The 20,317-nt window shown below is 40.9% G+C and overlaps 1 protein-coding gene across 1 annotated transcript in view; it reads left to right on the top strand.

Annotated features, from left to right (window-relative positions):
- The first annotated feature begins 327 nt into the window (after positions 1–327).
- The window catches only part of rab2a (RAB2A, member RAS oncogene family), a 25,033-nt gene continuing 5,043 nt past the window's right edge, over positions 328–20,317 (top strand). The window contains exons 1-7 of the mRNA XM_035670443.1: positions 328–565; positions 8,828–8,899; positions 10,032–10,099; positions 12,396–12,478; positions 14,229–14,321; positions 15,012–15,123; positions 19,935–20,003. Of these exons, the coding sequence (XP_035526336.1) occupies positions 520–565; positions 8,828–8,899; positions 10,032–10,099; positions 12,396–12,478; positions 14,229–14,321; positions 15,012–15,123; positions 19,935–20,003 (543 nt within the window). The 5' untranslated portion in view covers positions 328–519. The remainder of the gene's footprint in view (positions 566–8,827; positions 8,900–10,031; positions 10,100–12,395; positions 12,479–14,228; positions 14,322–15,011; positions 15,124–19,934; positions 20,004–20,317) is intronic.

Below are 20,317 nucleotides of genomic sequence, written 5' to 3'. Positions count from 1 at the left end.
AAAAATATAATGGTATACTGATTACAGTAATATATAATTTCCACTCCGTCCATCAAATTTGAGTTGTGGGCTGCAGTGAACAATGTAGCCGCTAGGGGCCGCCAGAGTGACTTCAGACTTGTAACAGTTTCACAATAATTTGTTTTTTGGTGAATTTGTTTAATGTTTTCAATCTCATACAATATTAACAATTACATCATTATAAAGAATGGGTTTAGCTGTTTTCCCTAAGTATTAAAAGCGCCACACTAACTGACTCCCGTGCATTTATGTCAATAAAGAGTGGAGTAATTGAACATGTCGTAAAGTTTCCGAGGAGACCCTGAAGACATCATTCTGTAGCGTGGCGAGGGCGGGCCGTGTGACGTAGAGCTGAGGCTCTGGCTGTTTATTGTTCCTTCCTCAGCACCGACAGAGAAAAACAGGCTAACAAGCCGTCAGCTACCTTTTTCACACGGTTCACGCTTGGTTCAACGAAGGTGAAACGGTCGAGACAGCTGACTGCACAAACCAGGGGCCATGGCGTATGCGTACCTCTTCAAATACATCATCATCGGAGACACGGGTAAGCCGCAGCAAGTGCCAACTAGACAGCCCGTTAGCATTGAGCTAGCTGTTAGCTGTGGTTAGCTAGCGGTGTATTTCCGCAGTGTTGGATAGTCCAATGACGTGGTCAAAGCACAGACGCAAGGGGTGGGATGACAGCTCCAATTATGCGCTGTTAACACATTTGGGTAACATTTAAAATACGCTGACAATGCCAGAAACGTATACACAGGCACCCTGACCTAAGCTTCTCCTGTACTGCTTTGTCGTAGCGGTTGTTGACACTGGCAGATAGATGTTGGGCCTTTTGTCCGTTTGCGTCGAGGGTGGGGGTGTTAGCCACAGCCTGCTAGCCGAGGTAGCTAGCATTAGCTGCTGACGGAATATTGAGCAAACAGCTGTGAGGGCAGCAAATGAACCACTCATTAGAGCTCGTTACCACACACTGTGACAATCATACGATCCAGTGGCTGTTTGTTTTGGATGCATCATCAAGTGACACAGTTTATATTAGCTTAGCTTCTTCTCACAGAAGGCCAGGACGCCAAGCTATAGCCTCTAATATTCCCTAAAATGGCGTAGAGCACTTGTTATTTCTGGCCAAATACATGTTGCACCAATTACACTCGTCGTTGGCTTTCTTCCTCTGTTTTTTTTAACAAGATTGTAGGTTTTTCTGTAATCGGTCCCCCTGTGAGGTAAACCAGGGGAGCAGTAGTTAATGTTGTCATCTGTTTACTGTGAGCTGGCTGTCCTGATGAGGGCCCTGCGAGGTTAGCTTGCAGTATGGCAGCAGGTGCATTTGTAACACAGCTGTATTATAATACTGTTGCACCAGTGTTAGAAAACAGCAGTCATCTGCGCTGGAGTGAGAAATGTGTCAGGATTTTTCAGTACAGGAAGCCAAACCAAAGACTTGGGCCAAATATGCAGTCAAGAGCCAAACAGGTGTTTCCAGTCAAGAAAGGTAGAATAAATTATTATGAAATGTTTTCTCCTCATACACGTGTTATGTTATGGTAGTATAGAAACCAAAACATGTTGTTATGGTGGAGGTTGAAGCATGTTGGGAAAAGGTTCATAATGTACTGATTTATTTAAGATGATGACTGGTGGGCTGCACGCTTACTACAGTGTTATTGCGAAACAGGTTCATGTTTTGCCTGCTGTTGTTGTTTATCTCGAGTAGCGAGTGATGAAGAAAGCGCCAGCCAAGGTCCTAGCTTGATTACATGTATGCCTACACCAGAAATACTCGGCAGTGCACGCATCTAAATCATCTTTTTCTATCTGATCACGTGTGGTGTGGGCTTCCCAAGGAATCCTCAGGAGAATGAGAAAGTAAAGCTGAAACCCTTTGATAACCTGGGGAAAATATTATAAAATATCTGGTTTGTTGTCCATGACAGGGAGCAGAGCCTACTGTGTACAGCATCAGTTGTATGTGTATGTCCAGGTTTACGTGTAAACAGAGTGGAAGAAGATTTTGTGCACATTTTCTGTGTCCAGTATGTTCAGGGTGGTCAGAATGTGACCAGTAGCATTACAACTGCTCCTACATGTCATTGTAGGTTGCCATGAAATCCAAAACCTTTCTCTACTGAATCACGCCCACAAGCAACAAAACCACAGAAGTCCTTTATTTATTTATTTATTTTTGTCTGTTTTTTGGGCCTGTTATTGACTTCTAATGGATTGCGACAGGAAGGGGTGAAAGAGAGAGGGGATGACACACAGCAAAGGGTCACAGGACGTACTTAAACCCATGGCCACTGCAGCGAGGACTCTTCCTCTACTAGGTGAGCTTTCAGGACGCCCCAACACGTTACCTTTGGCGTCATTGGTTGAATAGAAAGAAAGGAGTAACAGAAGGAAGGAAAGACAGACATTTGTTTTGGATGTATTTGGCTCTCACAAATACCTTTTTTGACAGAGCAGTTACAGAACAGTGCAGGTGACGGTGACGTTGATATCTCCTGGCAAAGGATGAAGTTGAGTTTGATCAAAACAACTATTTTCTATACTGTCACTGTGTGATAAAGCACCAGTTTGGAAGCGGAGTGCTTGGGACCATATCAGAGTTCTATGGAAGCCTCAGAACCAGCCACAAACCTAATCGGCTCCAATGAAAATCTTTAAAAAAAGTTTATTGTCAAGATTAGGAATGACAATTACAGATATCTATATACCTCTGTTAAAACGGGCTTTTAGTACACTGAATGTTGTGTTTGTTTTGCGTAGAGGAGGCAGTTTTTGGTATCTATCACCTTCCCTAATCCCACACTATTTGGCTGTGTTCTGTTTGGCCGTACTCTGAGTCACACTGGACCAAGAGACGCATAATCTGTGTACACTGAGATATAATAGTAAATCTCCAAAAAGCACACAGGAGAGGAGACATTTCTTTTGCATGAGCAAAAACCAGTCCATTTCTCAGCAAATTAAAAGATTAGTTTTCCTTGTGGTGTATTAATATAAATAACAGTTCCTGTATTCATATGTTGAAGATTTTGATTTATCAAATTTCCAGTGCCTAAATCTTAATAATCAATGTGTAGAAATGATAAAACCTCCAGCTGCAGGCCTGCACACATCTGAAGCAACAGTCAGGTTTGTTGGAAGATGTTTGCTAATACTGGATCATGTGATTTCTTTCAACCAGAGCTCAACATTTACATTGGTTAACACGTATAGAACACAAACGCACAGATCATATTTGGTAGCCTATTGAGTGTACGTTATTCATGAGCCACCTTTGAAGGTAAATTGTGTTGAGGGACATGATTTAATTCTTTGCTAAGGGTAATTTAAGCCTGAGAAAGCAGTCTGTCAGGTTCTGCTAAACATTGGGCTAATTCTTTAATTTGATGAGTGGTAAGTGAGTTTGTCATTCCAAATACTTCCTGACACAAGGCTCATATTTTAGAGGAGGACACTTAATCTGACTTTTACTTGGCACCCTTACATTATAATTGAACCTATCAGGTCCTTATCTCGACCTCCTGCCGACTAATGGAGATTCACTTTTTGTTACTTTGTACAGCCAGGTCTTATCGGCCCTCCATTATCTGAGGCTACTTATACAGTACAGTAGTTTGACATGTTTCAGTTGGGTGTGTCTGTTTGTACCCTAGTAACTGCCACGGCAAGTCCTGATACACCAAAACAAATAATCCCCAATTTACAAGACCTGCAGCTTCATCCAGAAAACCCTCTGGTCTCTGTGCCGGTCCAGCTGCATGGCAACAGATGCTTTATTACATATGTCTGCTTTTAAAGGTCTTCCCTCCATTACTCTCCAGGTCACAGTCTAACCCTTGACCTGCACCATACCAGCTGTCAGACGCACCGGGCTCCCATGTGGTGCTGTACACGTAGGCTGTTGTGATTTTTCGTTAGTTAGTTGTCCAACAGGACTAGATTGCTGGAGGTGCAGAGGAAAACTTAATCAGTTTGACTCATCCAGTTGGCTCAGATCTGTGATAAGCATTACCACTGCACTCTGAGAATGAGGAAGATCCAGTACCAGTCAGTCAGTTGCGTAGATAAAGGTTTAAAGGTCTGATACAGAGGCAGCATTTTGGGACAGATGAGAAAACTTCTTGGCTGACACCATTATACAGCAGTGTTTTTTTTAAATTTGCAGTCATTTTGTATTCAGGCTTATATCCAGCATTAGTTTTGTTCCCAGTTGTCTTTCATTAAAGTTCCAGTGTGTAACATAGGATCTATTGTCAGTAATTGAATATAATATTTATAGCTATGTTTTTATTAGTGTATAATCACCTGAAAATGAGAGTGGTGTTTTAGAAAGAGAGGTTTTTATCTGTCGATCCTGCGGCGGTCACCTTCCATAGAGTCATGTTTCTACAGTAGCCCAGAACCCTGGCCACGCTTCGAGTGTTACAGCCACTGTAGTTTCTCAACTCGTTCTCATTCCCAGGTCGTCAAATACAGAGGCCAGTGGTGTTCAGTGAGTTGCAACTTCTATCAACTGGTACTCTACTAGATACTACTAAATCCTACACACTGGTCCTTTAACCAGTTCTTGTACCTTGTGAGATATACCTCAGGTTTTTTAGACAACTAACCACATGGGTCTTTGTGACATAGTCTGGAAAGTTACAATCCCACATATTCCTTTTCATATCACGGTTTTCTGGTAATGTTTAAAGCTTATTTAGTATATTTCTTTAAAAAATTACCTTTTGTGCTTTTTGTTTTTAAATGGAGATTCTCAATGTGTCATTGGTGCTTCTTCAAATGTGAAATTAGGTAAAATCAGTACTGAGTGGGGCATCCCAATGGTCAAAGGGTTCAAGATGCTCGCCACATCACCACGTCCTCTGCTGCATGCTGTCTAATGAACCAGAACCCCAAATAATACTTACAAAAACTTTTAGTAATTCCATTCAGTGTTGGTAGAGCTGTGCAATCATTTCTGGAGAGACTTTCCTCCATGATGATACTACGAGGCAGTGTCATACCGATTGAACTGTCCTGGTCAATAGAAAAAAGATGCAAATCCTGTTCTAGGTTGGATTTTCTCTTTAGCCAGTGGCCTCCAGCCAGCCTGTCCACAGATCTGGTTGGCAGAAAGACAGACTGACTCTGAAAGAAAATTATAGTCTCTGTGCACTTTTAAAGCTCCAAAAATAGACTCTTGTTCTATGGAGCACTGCCTGTACATCTGCAAGTTTCCAGAGACTTTTCTACTTTCTCTAAGAAGTTTGACCCCTTTCTCAGAATTTTGAGGTGCGTTGTGGTTCACTGGGAAGGAGAAGCACAGACATTTCTCTGAAGGAAGAGTGAAGAAGTCCATTGGGATTTCTTTTACTAAACGCATAAAGATTAATGCAATAATAAAAACAATACTTCATTACACTGAGTATTCAACATTAAAGCACTAGCTGAGAACCCCTCCCCACAGTCACTGAGCTCTGAGAGAAGATGACCCTGGGTCAGTTGTACAGTGCCCTGACTAAAGTTTCACAACAGGAGCCTGCAGTCCAGGGGTGGTGTGATGAACGTTTAGTTAGGAAATTCCACTTTTCTTGCACAGTGCTGCTTCTGATAGACTGTTGCTTCCTTCCCCTAAATATCTGGTGAATGTCTGCTTACATAGTGCCACACTACCACCATCTACTTGAACTGTTGTCAAGGTTAACAATAATAATAATAATAATAATAATGCGATTAATTGTGCAGCTCTGCATAGTCTACACTCGAAACATACATTTTGAATTTCTTTGCCGTCCTACCTTAGTAATGTTGGTGTTAATTCAAATACAACTTTACAACTAAAACAAAAGATGAACTAAAACTAGACATGTTATAAAAACTGAAACCAAAACTGTTGAAATGGAAATCCAAAGTAGATTTCTCTGTAAAGCCTAGACATGTGTCCCTTGCTTTGCTTTTTAGCTCTAATTTTATCTAGCAGTATGTGACATATGTAATGAGACAAATTAGATGATGATATGACTCTCCAGCTCATGACTGAAATAAAGTCACCCTTTCAGTGTATTTATTCATTATAGCAATTCTCCTTGACACATGGAGAGTCTAGCTATATTATCTTGTGTATCAGTCACCAGAAGTTAATGTGGTTAGCTGAGTGACTGACTTAGATCAGCTGTGCTAACTGCCTCATGAAAAAGGTAGTATTCTGAGTAGAATAAATCATTCTTTGAGTGTCAACAACATTGTGTTACTGCACCCTGAACAAGGCCAATGGTTTCAGAGTTGAAGGGGGAGACAAAGGTCTGGAACCAGGAAAATTGTGATTACATGGCCACAGGAAGTCCATATTGATGTGTTTTTAAGACTGGAAGTTCAAGCACCACTAGACCCTAGTCCCCTACTGTCAGCCACAGGGACGACTCCTTCGGCAGCTCCATCCAGTGAACTGGCTAGAGATGGATTGCCATGCTTGAAGCCACCTCAGTAGTAGTTAGGGTATGAGGGCAGACTTCAGTCAGGAATATGCCAGATTCTGGGTGACCTGCTATAGTTGTTAAAAATCTAAATCTTAATAAAAATATAGCTCAAAGCTCCATTGTGCCTAAACTCATGCATTCAGGCACAGTAATGAGGTGTAGGTGTTGGCAGTGCTAAAATCCCAACACACAAGCGCTGTTACTCACATACGACTGAAGAAAATAGACGTGTGTAGCAGATGTGTTCCGTCAGACGTTTGTGAGAAAATGTGGCAGATAGACAAGGCTTTAGTATTGTTTAAACCAAGTGCAGCTACGTATCTCTTTATTGCTAAATCCTTAGAATTCAACTTAAAGACCTGAAACATAAAAGATCTGTTAATTTTTCTCCTCTGAAAACCACCACCTCTTTATTCCGTGCCTTTCCAGTGCAGAATATTGTGCTGGATTATTTGATACTCTCAGACCAAATGTTTGAGGCACTACTTCAGAACATCTTGCTCATTGCGAAGTATACGTCTTGTCTTAAGCTTCTTCATAGTTAGTGTGTAGATTTTAGATACTGTGGGCCTAGCACTTGCAGTTCAGTGGAAGGAAGCAGAATGTTTGCCAGCACTTATCTCACTGGTCCACATCTATTGAATCAGACTGGTGTTTGCTTAGCCAGTGCAGCTAAATGAATCCACCTGTTAATCATCCAGTCAAACTGTTCTCCAACCAGCCGCTCAGTCACCTGGCTGGCTTTTAGCTCTCCGATAGCCCAGCGGCTCTTTCCACATTCGAATTACCTCTGCATGAGCTTCTGGTATGGTGAGGCATTATGAGCTCAACTAGAAGCTGTAGGAAAGACCCTGTTCTGTAACATATTTGGTAGTTCGCCACTAATTATGTGATTGTAGCCTCTCTTAGCATTTGAAGGCACAGCAGGTTTTGATTGTGGGCTGCTGTAGGCAGTTTGCTCATGCTCTCTACCACAGGCAACCCGCTGTTACCTCTTGGCTGGAAATGTCTGTTAATTTTATTTTAACCCATTTTGCTATTGGAAAAATATAGCAAATGGGAGTTTAATGTTTCCTCTGTGTTAGCAGTTGAGCCATTGATGGCTGATGGAGACAGGGGTGATGATGACATGATTGTTGGACCTCTACAGAGCTGCCCTCCTCATGATCCCTCCATCTCTTATCATTATCATCACACAATCCCTGCCCAGCAACGCCGCTGCCTGGCAATGGTAACCCTTGGAAACCACCAAGAAGGGAGACCACATCCCTCTGTCACCTCCTTGAATATCTGTCAGTTTGTCTTTCTGGCCATCTCATTAGCATCATTCTCATCCCTTCTCACCCCACGCCCTCCTTCCATCCATCTTCAAAGGCTTGTTGACACCAGAAGGACTTTTTTCTCCCACACATATGAAGATAAATGTGCTCCCTAACCTCAAAACACCAAATGCTCATCTTAGCATGAACCCAAGTCTGCAAACTAAGCATTAAATAACAACTACAACACAGATATATTCAGTTTCAGAAAGAAACCAGAAAATATTTCCATATGAGAATGTGTATGACTGCATGTTCTCAGTAACAAAGTATTGTATCACATTGCTGTTTGACGATTGATAATCACATAGACTTTCCATTCATACACTGCCCAGGGATGAACACTTAGGTCACTCACTTGACACATTTCCACTCAAATATTTCATGTTGCTGTTAAAATTAGTTAGTAATTAAATTCGCTAGCCTCGCCATCTGACTTTGTAATTCAATGCTCCGCTGCGCTGAGATACTAAAGATAATAAATGCCGGTCGTTTCAAGTTAAAGAAATGAATATTGACACCTCATGCCATTGACTGTAATCTTACTCCATCTGCGTGTTTGTGGTCTGCAACATCCAGAACTGAAGTCATATGTAGAGTTAATAATGAGCAGATTCACCAGTGCCACCAACAACAGTGGCATCACACATACAAAGAAGCCAGCTGGTCAGTTAGCACGCTAACAGTTGGCTCAGGTTAATTGAAGCTAGGTTGGAAAATGGTGTGTAAGCTCCCTGCTGGTGTTGTTTGACCTGCACAATGACTCCAATATTCCTACATTAAATTTGAATGAATTATATGTATTAGACATTCATTATTGTTGTACATTTGTAACTCCCTGCAGAGTTTTGTCACCTTCAAACAGCAGAGTGTGTCTGCGCTGTGTGGGAGTTCACTGCTAGGAAATGTAATAGATTTTATAATGATTGTTGGTACGTTTGGTGTTCATGCTTGCATGTATGAATCACTGTTCCAATTTTGCTGCATTACACCCTTTTTAATGTTTGTGTGTTTCATTTTCAGGTGTGGGAAAGTCATGTCTATTACTACAGTTCACAGACAAGAGGTTTCAGCCAGTTCACGACCTCACTATCGGTAAGAGTGCCTGCCTCCTACACATTCAGCACTAAAGCAACATCATAACTAGAAATATATTCATTTAAATGTATAAAATGTCATCCTAATTTAGAGTTTGTTATTTATACACACGCATGTTGTTAGAAAGCAGTGCAAAATCAATACAGGATGGGGCCAACAGGCTGAAAAGGTGGAGCTAATTAAAGTAATTAGCTGTGGTGGGTTTTGCAAGTTGTAGCTATAAAGCACTAATATCATGAACCGTTATCGCAGTGAAGGAGAACGTTGTTTAAGATAAGCAAAGCTGAGCTCACCATAGCCCTAAGACTCAGCCAGATCATAGAGACAACCACTACATCTGATGTCGTAAAAGAAGGAGACCATACTCATCTTAAAGTTGCCCCAGTTACAGTAAATCATTTATTAGTAATGAGATAGGAAATGTGTTAAGATATATTCGTATTTCTGACTTTAGAAGGCACAAGGTATGTGAAATCTATCAAATCAACATTAAAAGTCTAAATTTACCATCAGTAGTTTAGGGTTGTTGCAGTAACCATCCATTGTCCAACGATGTAAAAACAATCAGTCAGAAATTAATCAACAAACATTTTGCTGGGGCAAATAATAAAGCTGATTAAAATGCTTGCTTTTAATTGTTGCTATATAATATTTCTATAATATTCCTACAGATAATTAAAGCATTACAGTTTACTGACTAAGCTACTGTTAAATCCAGCTGCTGATGATGAGCAGTTAAGAAAACAATCTCCTGATAAGATTATTTGGAAAACATGGAAATGTAATACTGGGGTACAAAATGCTTCCTCTTTGTCCAATTTCTGTCCGTTTGTCACAATTTATCATGTATGCGGTTCCAGTCTGGACCACTACTACTACTACTACTACTAATGATGATGATGATGATGATGATGATGATGATGATGATGATGATAATAATGATAATAATAATAATAATAATAATAATAGTGTGCATAATCACACAATACACTTTTTATATGCACTTATTATGACACCTGAGAAGATAACTAAACTGATATGGTTTATTAATAAGCAGCTTTAGAGACTTTCTGATTTAGTCACCTAATTGTACCTAATTTACATTCTCTGTGTGTGTGTGGGTGTCTAGGTGTGGAGTTTGGAGCGAGGATGATCACTATAGATGGCAAACAGATCAAACTGCAGATCTGGGATACGGTAATATATATCTATATCTATATCTTCCCTCCCCAGTCTTTGAAATGTAAGCATTAGCACTCTTAAACATTAGCCTGTAGTTCTGTAATGATCCCTTCTTTGTAATTTTTAAAATAAGTTTAATTTTGATGTAAATATGAACCTGAAAAAGTCTTCAGAAAGCTATTTTTGATTAGTGAATGCGGGTAATCTGTCTATCAGTAGTTTTTAGCTTTTAATAATTAATTCTATTTGATAAATAACATGTTTGATTCATAACTTTGGTGAATATTTATATAAAAACTCATTTTTCACTGACAGAACCTCTCTCAGCACTGTGCTTGTCTTTCGCTATGAGTTCTGTATCACATCTTGCCTTCCCTACAGGTCAAGAAAACAGGAAAATGGAGGGTCTCTCCCAATTCCCACGCTTACAGTATTTCCAGTAACTGCTACAGTGCCCAAGTGGGACACACTTGATTAATGAGGACATCCCACCCTCACACAAATACATAATACATGGCTCAGTCAAGTTCCAATGTTTTGCTGGTTTCATTTTATTTCCACATAATGAACAAATAAGTTGGATCAGCAGACAATCAGAGGACTGTATAAAGAAGGCACAATCATGAGCTCAGGGGATTAATACAATTAATAAAGCAATTAAATAGTTATCTTGAGACGTTAGTATACATAAAAGAGAAAACATATTAAATGCTTTCTGTCTGTTAAATGCTGAGTGAAGGAACCATTTTTTACCATAACTGCACTGTGTTTGAACATCAATAATATTACGAATGGCTGATTCAGCTTGTCATAAACTTTAACATCTTAATTCGTCATCAGTCCTAAAACCAACTTGCAGGTGCAAAAACGCTGATAACTTGCGTGTTATAAAGCATAAGACCATGATGAACTGTGGGTAACACGCAAACGTGTGCCTCCAATGTAATATTCTGACTACTGGCTCAGTGCACTATGGTCTCCTGTACGTGCAGGTACCCAGTTGGCCAGCAGGGGGAGTTAGCGCTCTATGGAAAAACACCTCTCCAAGTATGAGAGGAAAAGACCTCTTCAAGGTTTTTCATCCTACCAGCTAGTTAAGTCTTCACCTGGCCATCCAGGTGTTAGCCCTGATTAGATGCTCAAAATGAAAACCAGCAGGGCTCACTGATGCTTACTGGACTTCCGCCACCATCACCAAATGGCTAGAAACAGCAGTCAGATCATTGTGTAGGCTGCACATGCCATGAATAAGTGCGTGTGCATGTATGTGTGTTATTGCACGCAGGCATAAAGGCCAGATGGCAGGCAGACACAGTGTTCCCTCTCTTTCACCCTTATTTATCATTTATTCACTAATAGAATTACTGACTGGTTGACTGCTCTCTTAATGACTGACTGACTGTTCGTGGGGGCTTCTAAGTGGCTGTTTGGCTCACTGACTGACTGAATACCTGAACGGGTTTCTAGCCAACCAACTAACTAGTTGGCGACTAACTAGTTCTCTGACTCAGTGAGCGACTGCTTCGTTGATCAACAGACTGGGTTCCTGGCTGACAAACTGGCAGCCTGGTCCTCTGACTTGCTGAGTGATTCACCGACTGACTGTCTGGTTTTTCAGATGAGGTCAGAGCAGCGCAGGGCTGCAGCTGCTAGGATAAGAGTGCTGTTTTGTTTTCTGCTCCGGCCTGGACGAAACACAGACAACATTGTTACTGTACATGGGACGGAGACAGAGGATGAATAGATGTGGCAGGGGGGTGGTAAGAGCGCTACATAGTGAAAGGAGTGATGGAAAGAGGGGAGGCCCAGGGATTTGTAGTGAAAGAATGAAAAGATGAGTGATGCAAGGAAGAGACAGCGGAGGTGAGACAATGTGGGGGGGTGAACAAGGTGAGAGAGGGGGATAAACAGACTGTATGTATGACACACAGTTAATGATGTGACCTTCCATTTGGTTCATAAATAGGGAAATTGAGAGGTTTGACACACAAACAGAGAGAAAGAAAGGGATTGTGACAGATGGAAAGAGAGAACTCCATTGTATTCAATTACAGGCCCTGCTCTGTCCTGTCGTTACCCTGGCTGACTGAAAACCCGGTGCCTGACTATGCTAGGGAATCATGGCTGCTACAGAACATATATGGAACTAAACTACATAAACATGACTTGTGGGAGGATGACCTGTAGGACTGAGAGCAGAGTCAAACGTCAGGCTTAGGGCTGTTAAAAACCCAGACAATCAGCAGTTGTCTGTGGGTACTAAAATGATAAAAATGTGTGTTCATTAATATACGTTTGTGTCTTTCTGTAGGCTGGTCAGGAGTCATTCCGGTCCATCACCAGGTCTTACTACAGAGGAGCAGCAGGAGCACTGCTAGTCTATGACATCACAAGGTAATGAAACCAATCAGACAGACCCCTACACACTCTGTGGCCAAGCTGCATTCAGGAACATTGTGAAGTTGGATGTTAGATTGAGAAACAATGATGTGTACTTAAAATACCCCTAGTTCAGCCTTACTAGCATCCTTTCCTCACCATTGTGAACACAATTTCTCTGCTCTTCTTTCTATGAAGAAATACTCTCCAGTCCTGATCTAACTGATGCTAGCAGCATCTACGCTACTACATCTTTATCAGCTGCCATTTTTGTTTAACAAATAGTGTCTTACAGCTATGTCACACCTAGTGCCCACCCCGTAGCTGCCAGTACTTCGTCAAAGGACGTTGATTGGCTCAGTACCACTGTAGCTGCGGCACAAACACACAGCTTGAAGACTGGCAAGATGGGTTCTTGTGTGATTTTATGATCTTGCTAGTCTAGCTGCCTCACAAGGTTACTCAACTGTCTTCGCATTGGACAGAGAGTAAGTTTCTATATAATGTACAAGACATTTTCAATCTTCTTTTTTGCTCATTTTGCTTCCTGTTCTTCTTTCCTGTAGGGTTCAAACTCTCCCCAGAGCCATGTGTGCTTTACAAAAATCTGAATGTTCTGGTATTTTGTGCAAATTCAGAATGCCCAATATTACAAGAATTTCCTGTATTTTGAAAATACAAAACACATGTATCTTTTCTTCACGTCATTAGGATTCATCGGGTATGTTATGAAAATCGAACAGTGAGTCACAGGCTGCTTACTGACACACTATGGGAGGAGTGAAGATTATGTTTGTGTCTTGGAGAGACGGATGCATTTACACTCTTAGCATCTGGCCAGAAAGTGTGTCAAACCACCTCCGGAGGTGGAATGCTCATTGGGTGTATTTACACTCAGCTCTTTTGAGAGCTGATAGCTATCTGATCCACGCAGGACACATGAAGTGACTAAGTGTAAATGGGGAGCTAGCTGCATCTCTTCTCAAACCCAATTTGCAGCATTCAGCGCTATGGTCCAGAGCAAAATATATTGACAGCTACTGGCCAGGTTGACATGAAATCTGTTATTGATCTTCATGGTCCCCAGATATTGATTCATAACGATTTTTACAACCCTGTTGCCTTTTGTGCACCGCTGCCCTAAGGTCAAAATGTACCCTCCACCAGCATCCTCTCTTTCAAAAATGAAGGCCATGATGTCCATCCATTTTCTGTGGATCTTCATGCTCCACAAAAGGACAATCCTGGGGTTCTTAGCTCCGACCTAATCTGCAACTACAGTCAGTTGAATAGCTGGTATGGAGTTCATCCTTTTAGGCTACAGGGACTTAAAGCTGCAGTAGTTCATTTTTATGAAAATATTTTTTTGTCATATTTGCTGATAGTAGTACATGAGACAGGCCTGAACAAAAACAACCAATCCGAGGGGAGAAAGATGGGTGAAGTCTCATTCTAAGGACCCTGAGAATGAGACTCCACAATTAACTATTGTCAAGCTTCCAACCCAAAGCGTCTTTATATCTTGGCTCTGATTGGTTGTTTTCATTCAGGCCTGGTAGGTTCTCGAAATGCCATTAGGATTGCTAGAACAAGTGAGAGGAACCTGATTTTTTTTCACATCTTATCTGTCTCACGTACTACTGTCAAGTGAGTAAAATTATACAATTTCACTTCCAGAACAGGGGTAATAGGTGCTTTTTTCTCTGTGTTCTTTTGAATTAGTGGGAAACTATATTAAAACTAGATTCTGTGTTTGTTTTAACAGAAGGGACACCTTCAACCACTTGACAACCTGGTTAGAGGACGCTCGCCAACATTCCAACTCCAATATGGTCATCATGCTTATTGGCAACAAGAGGTGAGATCCTTTTTGTGGCCACATCCATTGCACAGTGATGTTTGCATCCTGCCCTACATAAGAGTGGACCATCAACAATGTTTGACAGTCATCTCTACTGTTTAAGAGCATTTTGCTATAAAATGATAGTTTCCTTATAATTTGTCCAAGTAAGCTGGACAGCTGTTATACCTGAGCCTGGCCCTAACCTCACACTGTAGCTTGTGTTTAAAATTTAAATAAAACAAACTGTTCCACACTTGTTAGAGTTGACTCATTTTGTGAGATTTAAAAGAGGAACTCATATGTTAGTAGTTCACAATACTTTGTTTATTACATAACAGTGTTGTGTAAGATAAAGTCATGTCAAAAGAGTGCTGTTGATAGAATTGCAGGTACCTTGAAACAAATTATGGTAAATGCATACTTATGACAAATTGAAAAGGGGAAGTTACTCCTGCAGCAAACCTCAGTTGGTTATTGACAACACTGAGGTTACATAACAGGGTTACATAAGAAAAATAATACACATTCTGTCAAAAAAGTGCTGCTGTTGATACAATTACAAACACCTGGAAACTAAGTTTACTTGGCTTAAAACCAGAAGGACTCACACATTTATCAGTGTTCAAGCTAAACTTTAAGGTAACTGTTTTTTCCCTAATTGATTACATTATGTCATTGCATTAACGAGTTTGTGTGTGTTTTTAGTGACCTGGAGTCAAGGAGAGAGGTGAAGAAAGAGGAAGGTGAAGCATTTGCCAGAGAACACGGCCTCATATTCATGGAGACCTCAGCCAAGACGGCCTCTAATGTAGAGGAGGTAATAATACACACACACACACTCCCGTACATACATATAGTTATACCCATGCACACCGTGCTTCATACTACATTTGAAAATGCCAGGTTATTTGTCACTGACATAAAGAATATTAGTGAAGTACCTGAACATTACACATCAATGTTTCAGCAATAATTCACTAATTGGTGGCGAGTTCGAAAATGCTATAAACTCAATCTGTCTGATATATATACTACTCCCTACATGTCAACACTAATGCTAACAGCTTTGTCCTGACATAAATCCATCCATCACTAGAATTTCACACACATCATGGGCTATTTCACAGATATCAGTGCTGCCTGCTGACATCTGTAGCTGAACCTAGTCCTCTGTATTTTAGTGTTCACTCAACAAGCCTTCAGCAGGCTGCAGTACTGGGCTTAGACCCATATATTAGACTGTAATAGCTGTGTATTACAAATCGCCTTTAGTCCAGTTGGTGTCATTCACTTCTGATATTATACAATCGTATTCCTTGTTTTTGCTATTGGTGTGTTTTTTTATTTTTTATTTTTATTTTTTATTTTTTTTTATTTTATTATTATTGGTGTAGTAGTATTAGTTATTAGTAGCTGTAAATGTACTAATAGAAAGGCAAGGTAAAGTTACACATCAATTAATAAAATTTCTTTAACATTTAATTATTCATTTAACCATGCAGGCATATTTTCTGTGGATGTCCTGACGTAATATCGTTACGTTACGTTTATCTGTAGCATCATGGATCACCACACTGGAGCCTTACATTGCCAGCTCCACATTAGCATCATCAGGCACAGTTAATACACAGCTCCGCCCCTCGCAGAGACACACCCCTGGTGTTGTTGAGTGTAATGAATGCATGGCGTTGTCCCCGGGGACCCCTTTCTCACTTATCCAATCACATAAATAATCCCATCCTACACTGCACAGCATGCCAGCCAGGGGCACTGCACACAGTGTGTGTGTGTGTTGTGTGGTGTGTGTGTGTGTGTGGTGTGGTGTGTGTGTGTTTTACATTGATTCTCTTTTGCTTACCCCTCTTCCTGGCTATATCATGCAAACAGCCACACCACCCACACCACTGTGCGAATAGAAGCTCTCTGTGGGTTAAAATGAGGAGGGGTGTGTGTGTGTGTGTGTTGTGTGTGTGTGTGTGGTGTGTGTGTGTGTGTGTGTGTGTGTGTGTGTGTGTGTGTGTGTGTGTGTGTGTGTGTGTGTGTGTGTGTGTGTGTGTGTGTGTGTGTGTGGTATGATTAATTTGTCTCATTAGTGTCCTCTGAATCCTCCTGATACCGCTCCTCTCCTCCCTTCCCTTCATCTCTCCTCGCTCCGTTCCTCCTCATCCCTCGACGTCCATCATTTGCTCTTTACCTCCCTCCTATCCTGCTTCACCCCCCCATCCAGTTCCTCCTCCCCCTACTCCAATGTTTCGTTCCTCCCCTTTCTCCTCCATGTCTTCCTGCCCTCTTCCATTCATTTCTTCCTCCCCTCCTCCCTCAGCTCCTTTCTCCCCCTCCCTCTTCTCCATCATCTCCCTTTCTCTCCCCAGCAGTATATCAACCAGTTAGAGTTCATACATATTCATAACCTCCACCCTGCCTCCTCTCAGCGACATCCAGCAGCCAATCAGTGCGCTGGGTTTGTCGTCAGGGTCTGTGGGTGGACACCGGGTTGATGGTATGGTCCTTAGGGAGATAGAGATTCCTGTAAGCATCTACTCATCGTCTCATCTCCTCTTCCTTGAGACCCTTTCCTCAGCCTCATCTCTTTCTGTTCTTGTGTCTATATTTCTCTTTTTTCTTTTATCTCTTGTTCTCTTGTCTATTTCTTCACTTATCTTCTCCCATTTTTACTTTTTACTCCTTAAAGGTGCTGTATACGACACTAGCATCTCAGACCAAAACTGCTACATTCTACCAGACTCCATTAACAAAAACACTCATTTTACCTCCCACTTCCAAAAGACACTTTCATTCAAACTCGCCAGGGACGAATTAATCTCATATATAAAATCAACATTTTCTCCACATTTGACCCTGTTTTCTGTTTCCTTCTTTTACTTTCTCCTCTGTCTTTACAATCTACACAAATCTCAACTCGGAGAAATTCAAGAAATAAAGTGTAGAGAGGTGTGAAGGAACAAGGAATACTGTGATGTGTTAAAGGAAGGAAAGAGGACAGGAGTGAACAGGACAGAGTTTACTGGAGAGCACCCTTGGGCTCCTCGGCCTATTTCAGACTTTGTCAGATAGAAGTTCAGGACATTTTCAGGTATTCAACGACTCCGCTAAAGAAAGACGCTTCTTTCCTTCCCGACAAAGTTGTATGTGGAGGCAGCGGGGTTTCAGTGTTCTTTCACAGACAGTTTGTGCTCTGAGCTGATGTCAGATCCCCAGTTTATCCTACTTGCTCTCCAGTTTAGACCCTTGAGACACAAACACTAAGAGACCGTCCCTGGAGACAACTGCATCGACAGTCATAGGCTAGTCGCTCAGGGAGTTTAATTCCACTTATTCTAACATCTTTGATCCTCGCAGTACTGTCAGTAAGCCGTGTGTGTGTGTGTGTGTGTGTGTCTCTCTCATTGTTATGGCAACTGTTGACTTGAAGAAGCAAATCTGCTCTGAAGGGTTTCTGTATCTTCTAACAAGGTCTTCAAACATATCACGTAAACCTCTAAAAGCTAAGGGCTTAGATAGTGTTCAGTGAAGAAGTTTAAGTCTTAAAATAGACTACATCTTGAGCTCCCAACAAAACAGAATTTTTAGAGCATCTTCCTACCTTGATGTGGGACAGGACAGAATAAAGCAATGTATCGCTGAGGGATATTTGATCCAAAGATGTGAGTGGTTTTATTTGATATCATTTTAAGTGAATGCCTAAAAGTCATTCCTCATTTTCAGGCTTATCAAAATACACAAATCAAGATATTGCTCAACATTTGATGAAATGCACATATCAGAGCTAGATGGAGAAATCAGCCGGGTATTTATCGGTTATATCGGTATCAGTGTATATGTCGGCTGACAAGTAACAAGATATTGCAGGACAGAAACTAGGTTTGAGGTCAATTATAAACAGTGTCACCATCACATAGTTCGTCTAGTACTTTGGCTTCCTGCTTAATATCTTGCTCACTGTAAAAGAAAAGGGGATCCGTATCAAGATAGTTTGTTTATTTCATGTGTTTATGTAAAGAATATTACTGTCAGATGCTTTATTGTTGTGAAATTTTTAAAATTCCAAATATCGAAATTACCACCAGCCTCAGAAATCCAGTATCAGTTGGGCTATGACATTAATTTACTTTCTTTTTGACAGTGAGATAACGGAGGCATAGGGAAGCAGCTAGCCAAGCTGTGGTTTTAGAGCCATGTTCTGGAACTATTTCTTAATGAACAATAGTTCATTGATGCACCCAGTACTTCTGTGCAGTGTCTCTGGCTGGTTGTGGTGCAGGTTCCCAAATTCAGTTCATCATTCAATCTGAGAAACTCACTGTGACAACAAGAGTGTGGGAAGCAGCACACCAAGAAATAGTTCCAGCAATTGCCCTTAAAATCAAAAGTTTAACTTTTGTTTATCAGTGTGTGGATTAAATAAACGCGATACAATGTGTTAATTTGTGAGCTTCAGATGATCTGCTGCTGATGGACAGAGCCTAGCGAACTGTTTCCACATGCTTCCAGTCTTTATGTTAAGCTAAGCTAACTACATTTTGTCTTCAGCTCTGTACTAAATGTACACAGGGTGTCTGCGGGCTCTTAAAAACGAAACCAGCATTTTCCTTTATGTCCCTCATACTATTTTTTTTCAGTGTGGATGTGAAATTGGTCTTAAATTGCATTCAGAATGGTCTTAAAAAGGCAGCCATTGTAGTTTCTCCTATACACTTGAACAGGATGGTGATGCGAGGGCATTGTAATTTGTATCTACAACGCCAAATGCCGTTAAATCCTTCACACTGGTCCTTTTAAAAAGTCTTAAAATGAACCCACACAAACCCTGATTCCAGACATGAGATGCATACTCTTATTCTAATTTCACTCTCACAATAACCGCATGTTGTTGTATTCCCAAAATTGCTGTACCAATCCTTTAGAAGCTTTTTCGATTTGGTTCCTTTAAAAATGTTAGCTTTGTTAGCATGCAGTTTGCTTTGTTTCTAGTGAGCACAGCTTTCCAGACTTTGTTTCATGCTTTTTTCCCTTGCATGTTTTAATTTCATGTAGATTTAATTTACTTTTAAATGTCTTATATGCATATCTTACCCTCCCAACAGTGCTCATTTTGTGGTGTTAAAGTGCTGGTGGGACAAATTCACATCTACATCTGTTTCATGACATCCATGTTTTGTTATTGTCTGCAGGGCGTGTATTTCCATTGACACAAATTGTGAATGCAGTGCTGTTCAGCAGCCACCTCCTTAAATGTGGAATGTCTCAGCTTCTCGCCAGCAATTGACACACCTATATGGAATATTTAACAAATCAGTTCACACTTTGAGCCATAACTGAGAATGATAGTTCACTGTTATAGATTACAATTTCCAGCAAGTTTTAAGATTCTACGAGATTATTTAGGGTTTTGGCATGACTGCTGATCAGTATACATTTCGCAATGTTTTAAAGCCTGGTTGTGTTGTTCTTCAACATCTGAAACTTGCATTGAATCGGGTTTGCATTCCTAATGATGTAAAAACATTTTTATAAGAGCTGAGCAGGCCCATTTATAGGAGTCAACAGAAATATGAATTGAATCTCCTCTTCTCTCTCTCTCTTTCTCACTTCCTATCTCCGTCTCAGGCTTTCATCAACACAGCCAAGGAGATCTATGAGAAGATCCAGGAGGGAGTGTTTGATATCAACAATGAGGTGAGACACACTGTTCCCTCTCCTTTTCCTTCCTCCTTAAACCACTCCATTTTTGTATTCTTTGTTTTTTTAGGCTGTCCTCTCCTCTCTTGCAGTCTTTGTTATCCTCTATTCCTCTCCTCTTTCTCCTCAGTGTGGTTTTCCAGCACTGTGTGTGGTTTGCCACGCTCCTTCTCTCCTCAAAAAGAAGGGGAAAAAAAACCCTCTTCTCTGCTTCCTTTGACTCCAGCCAAGCAAAACTCCCTGCGTTCCTCCCTGCCCCTGCTCTATTTTCCACTCACTCTCTCTCCACTCTAAGCTCTCTCTCTCTCTCT

The sequence above is a fragment of the Morone saxatilis genome, unplaced genomic scaffold, assembly GCF_004916995.1.
Source record: "Morone saxatilis isolate NCDOM2014 unplaced genomic scaffold, NCSU_SB_2.0 Contig23, whole genome shotgun sequence".
Classification (NCBI taxonomy): Eukaryota; Metazoa; Chordata; class Actinopteri; family Moronidae; genus Morone; species Morone saxatilis.
Note: the sequence above shows the minus strand (reverse complement) of the source record. Positions and strands in the feature narration are given on the sequence as shown.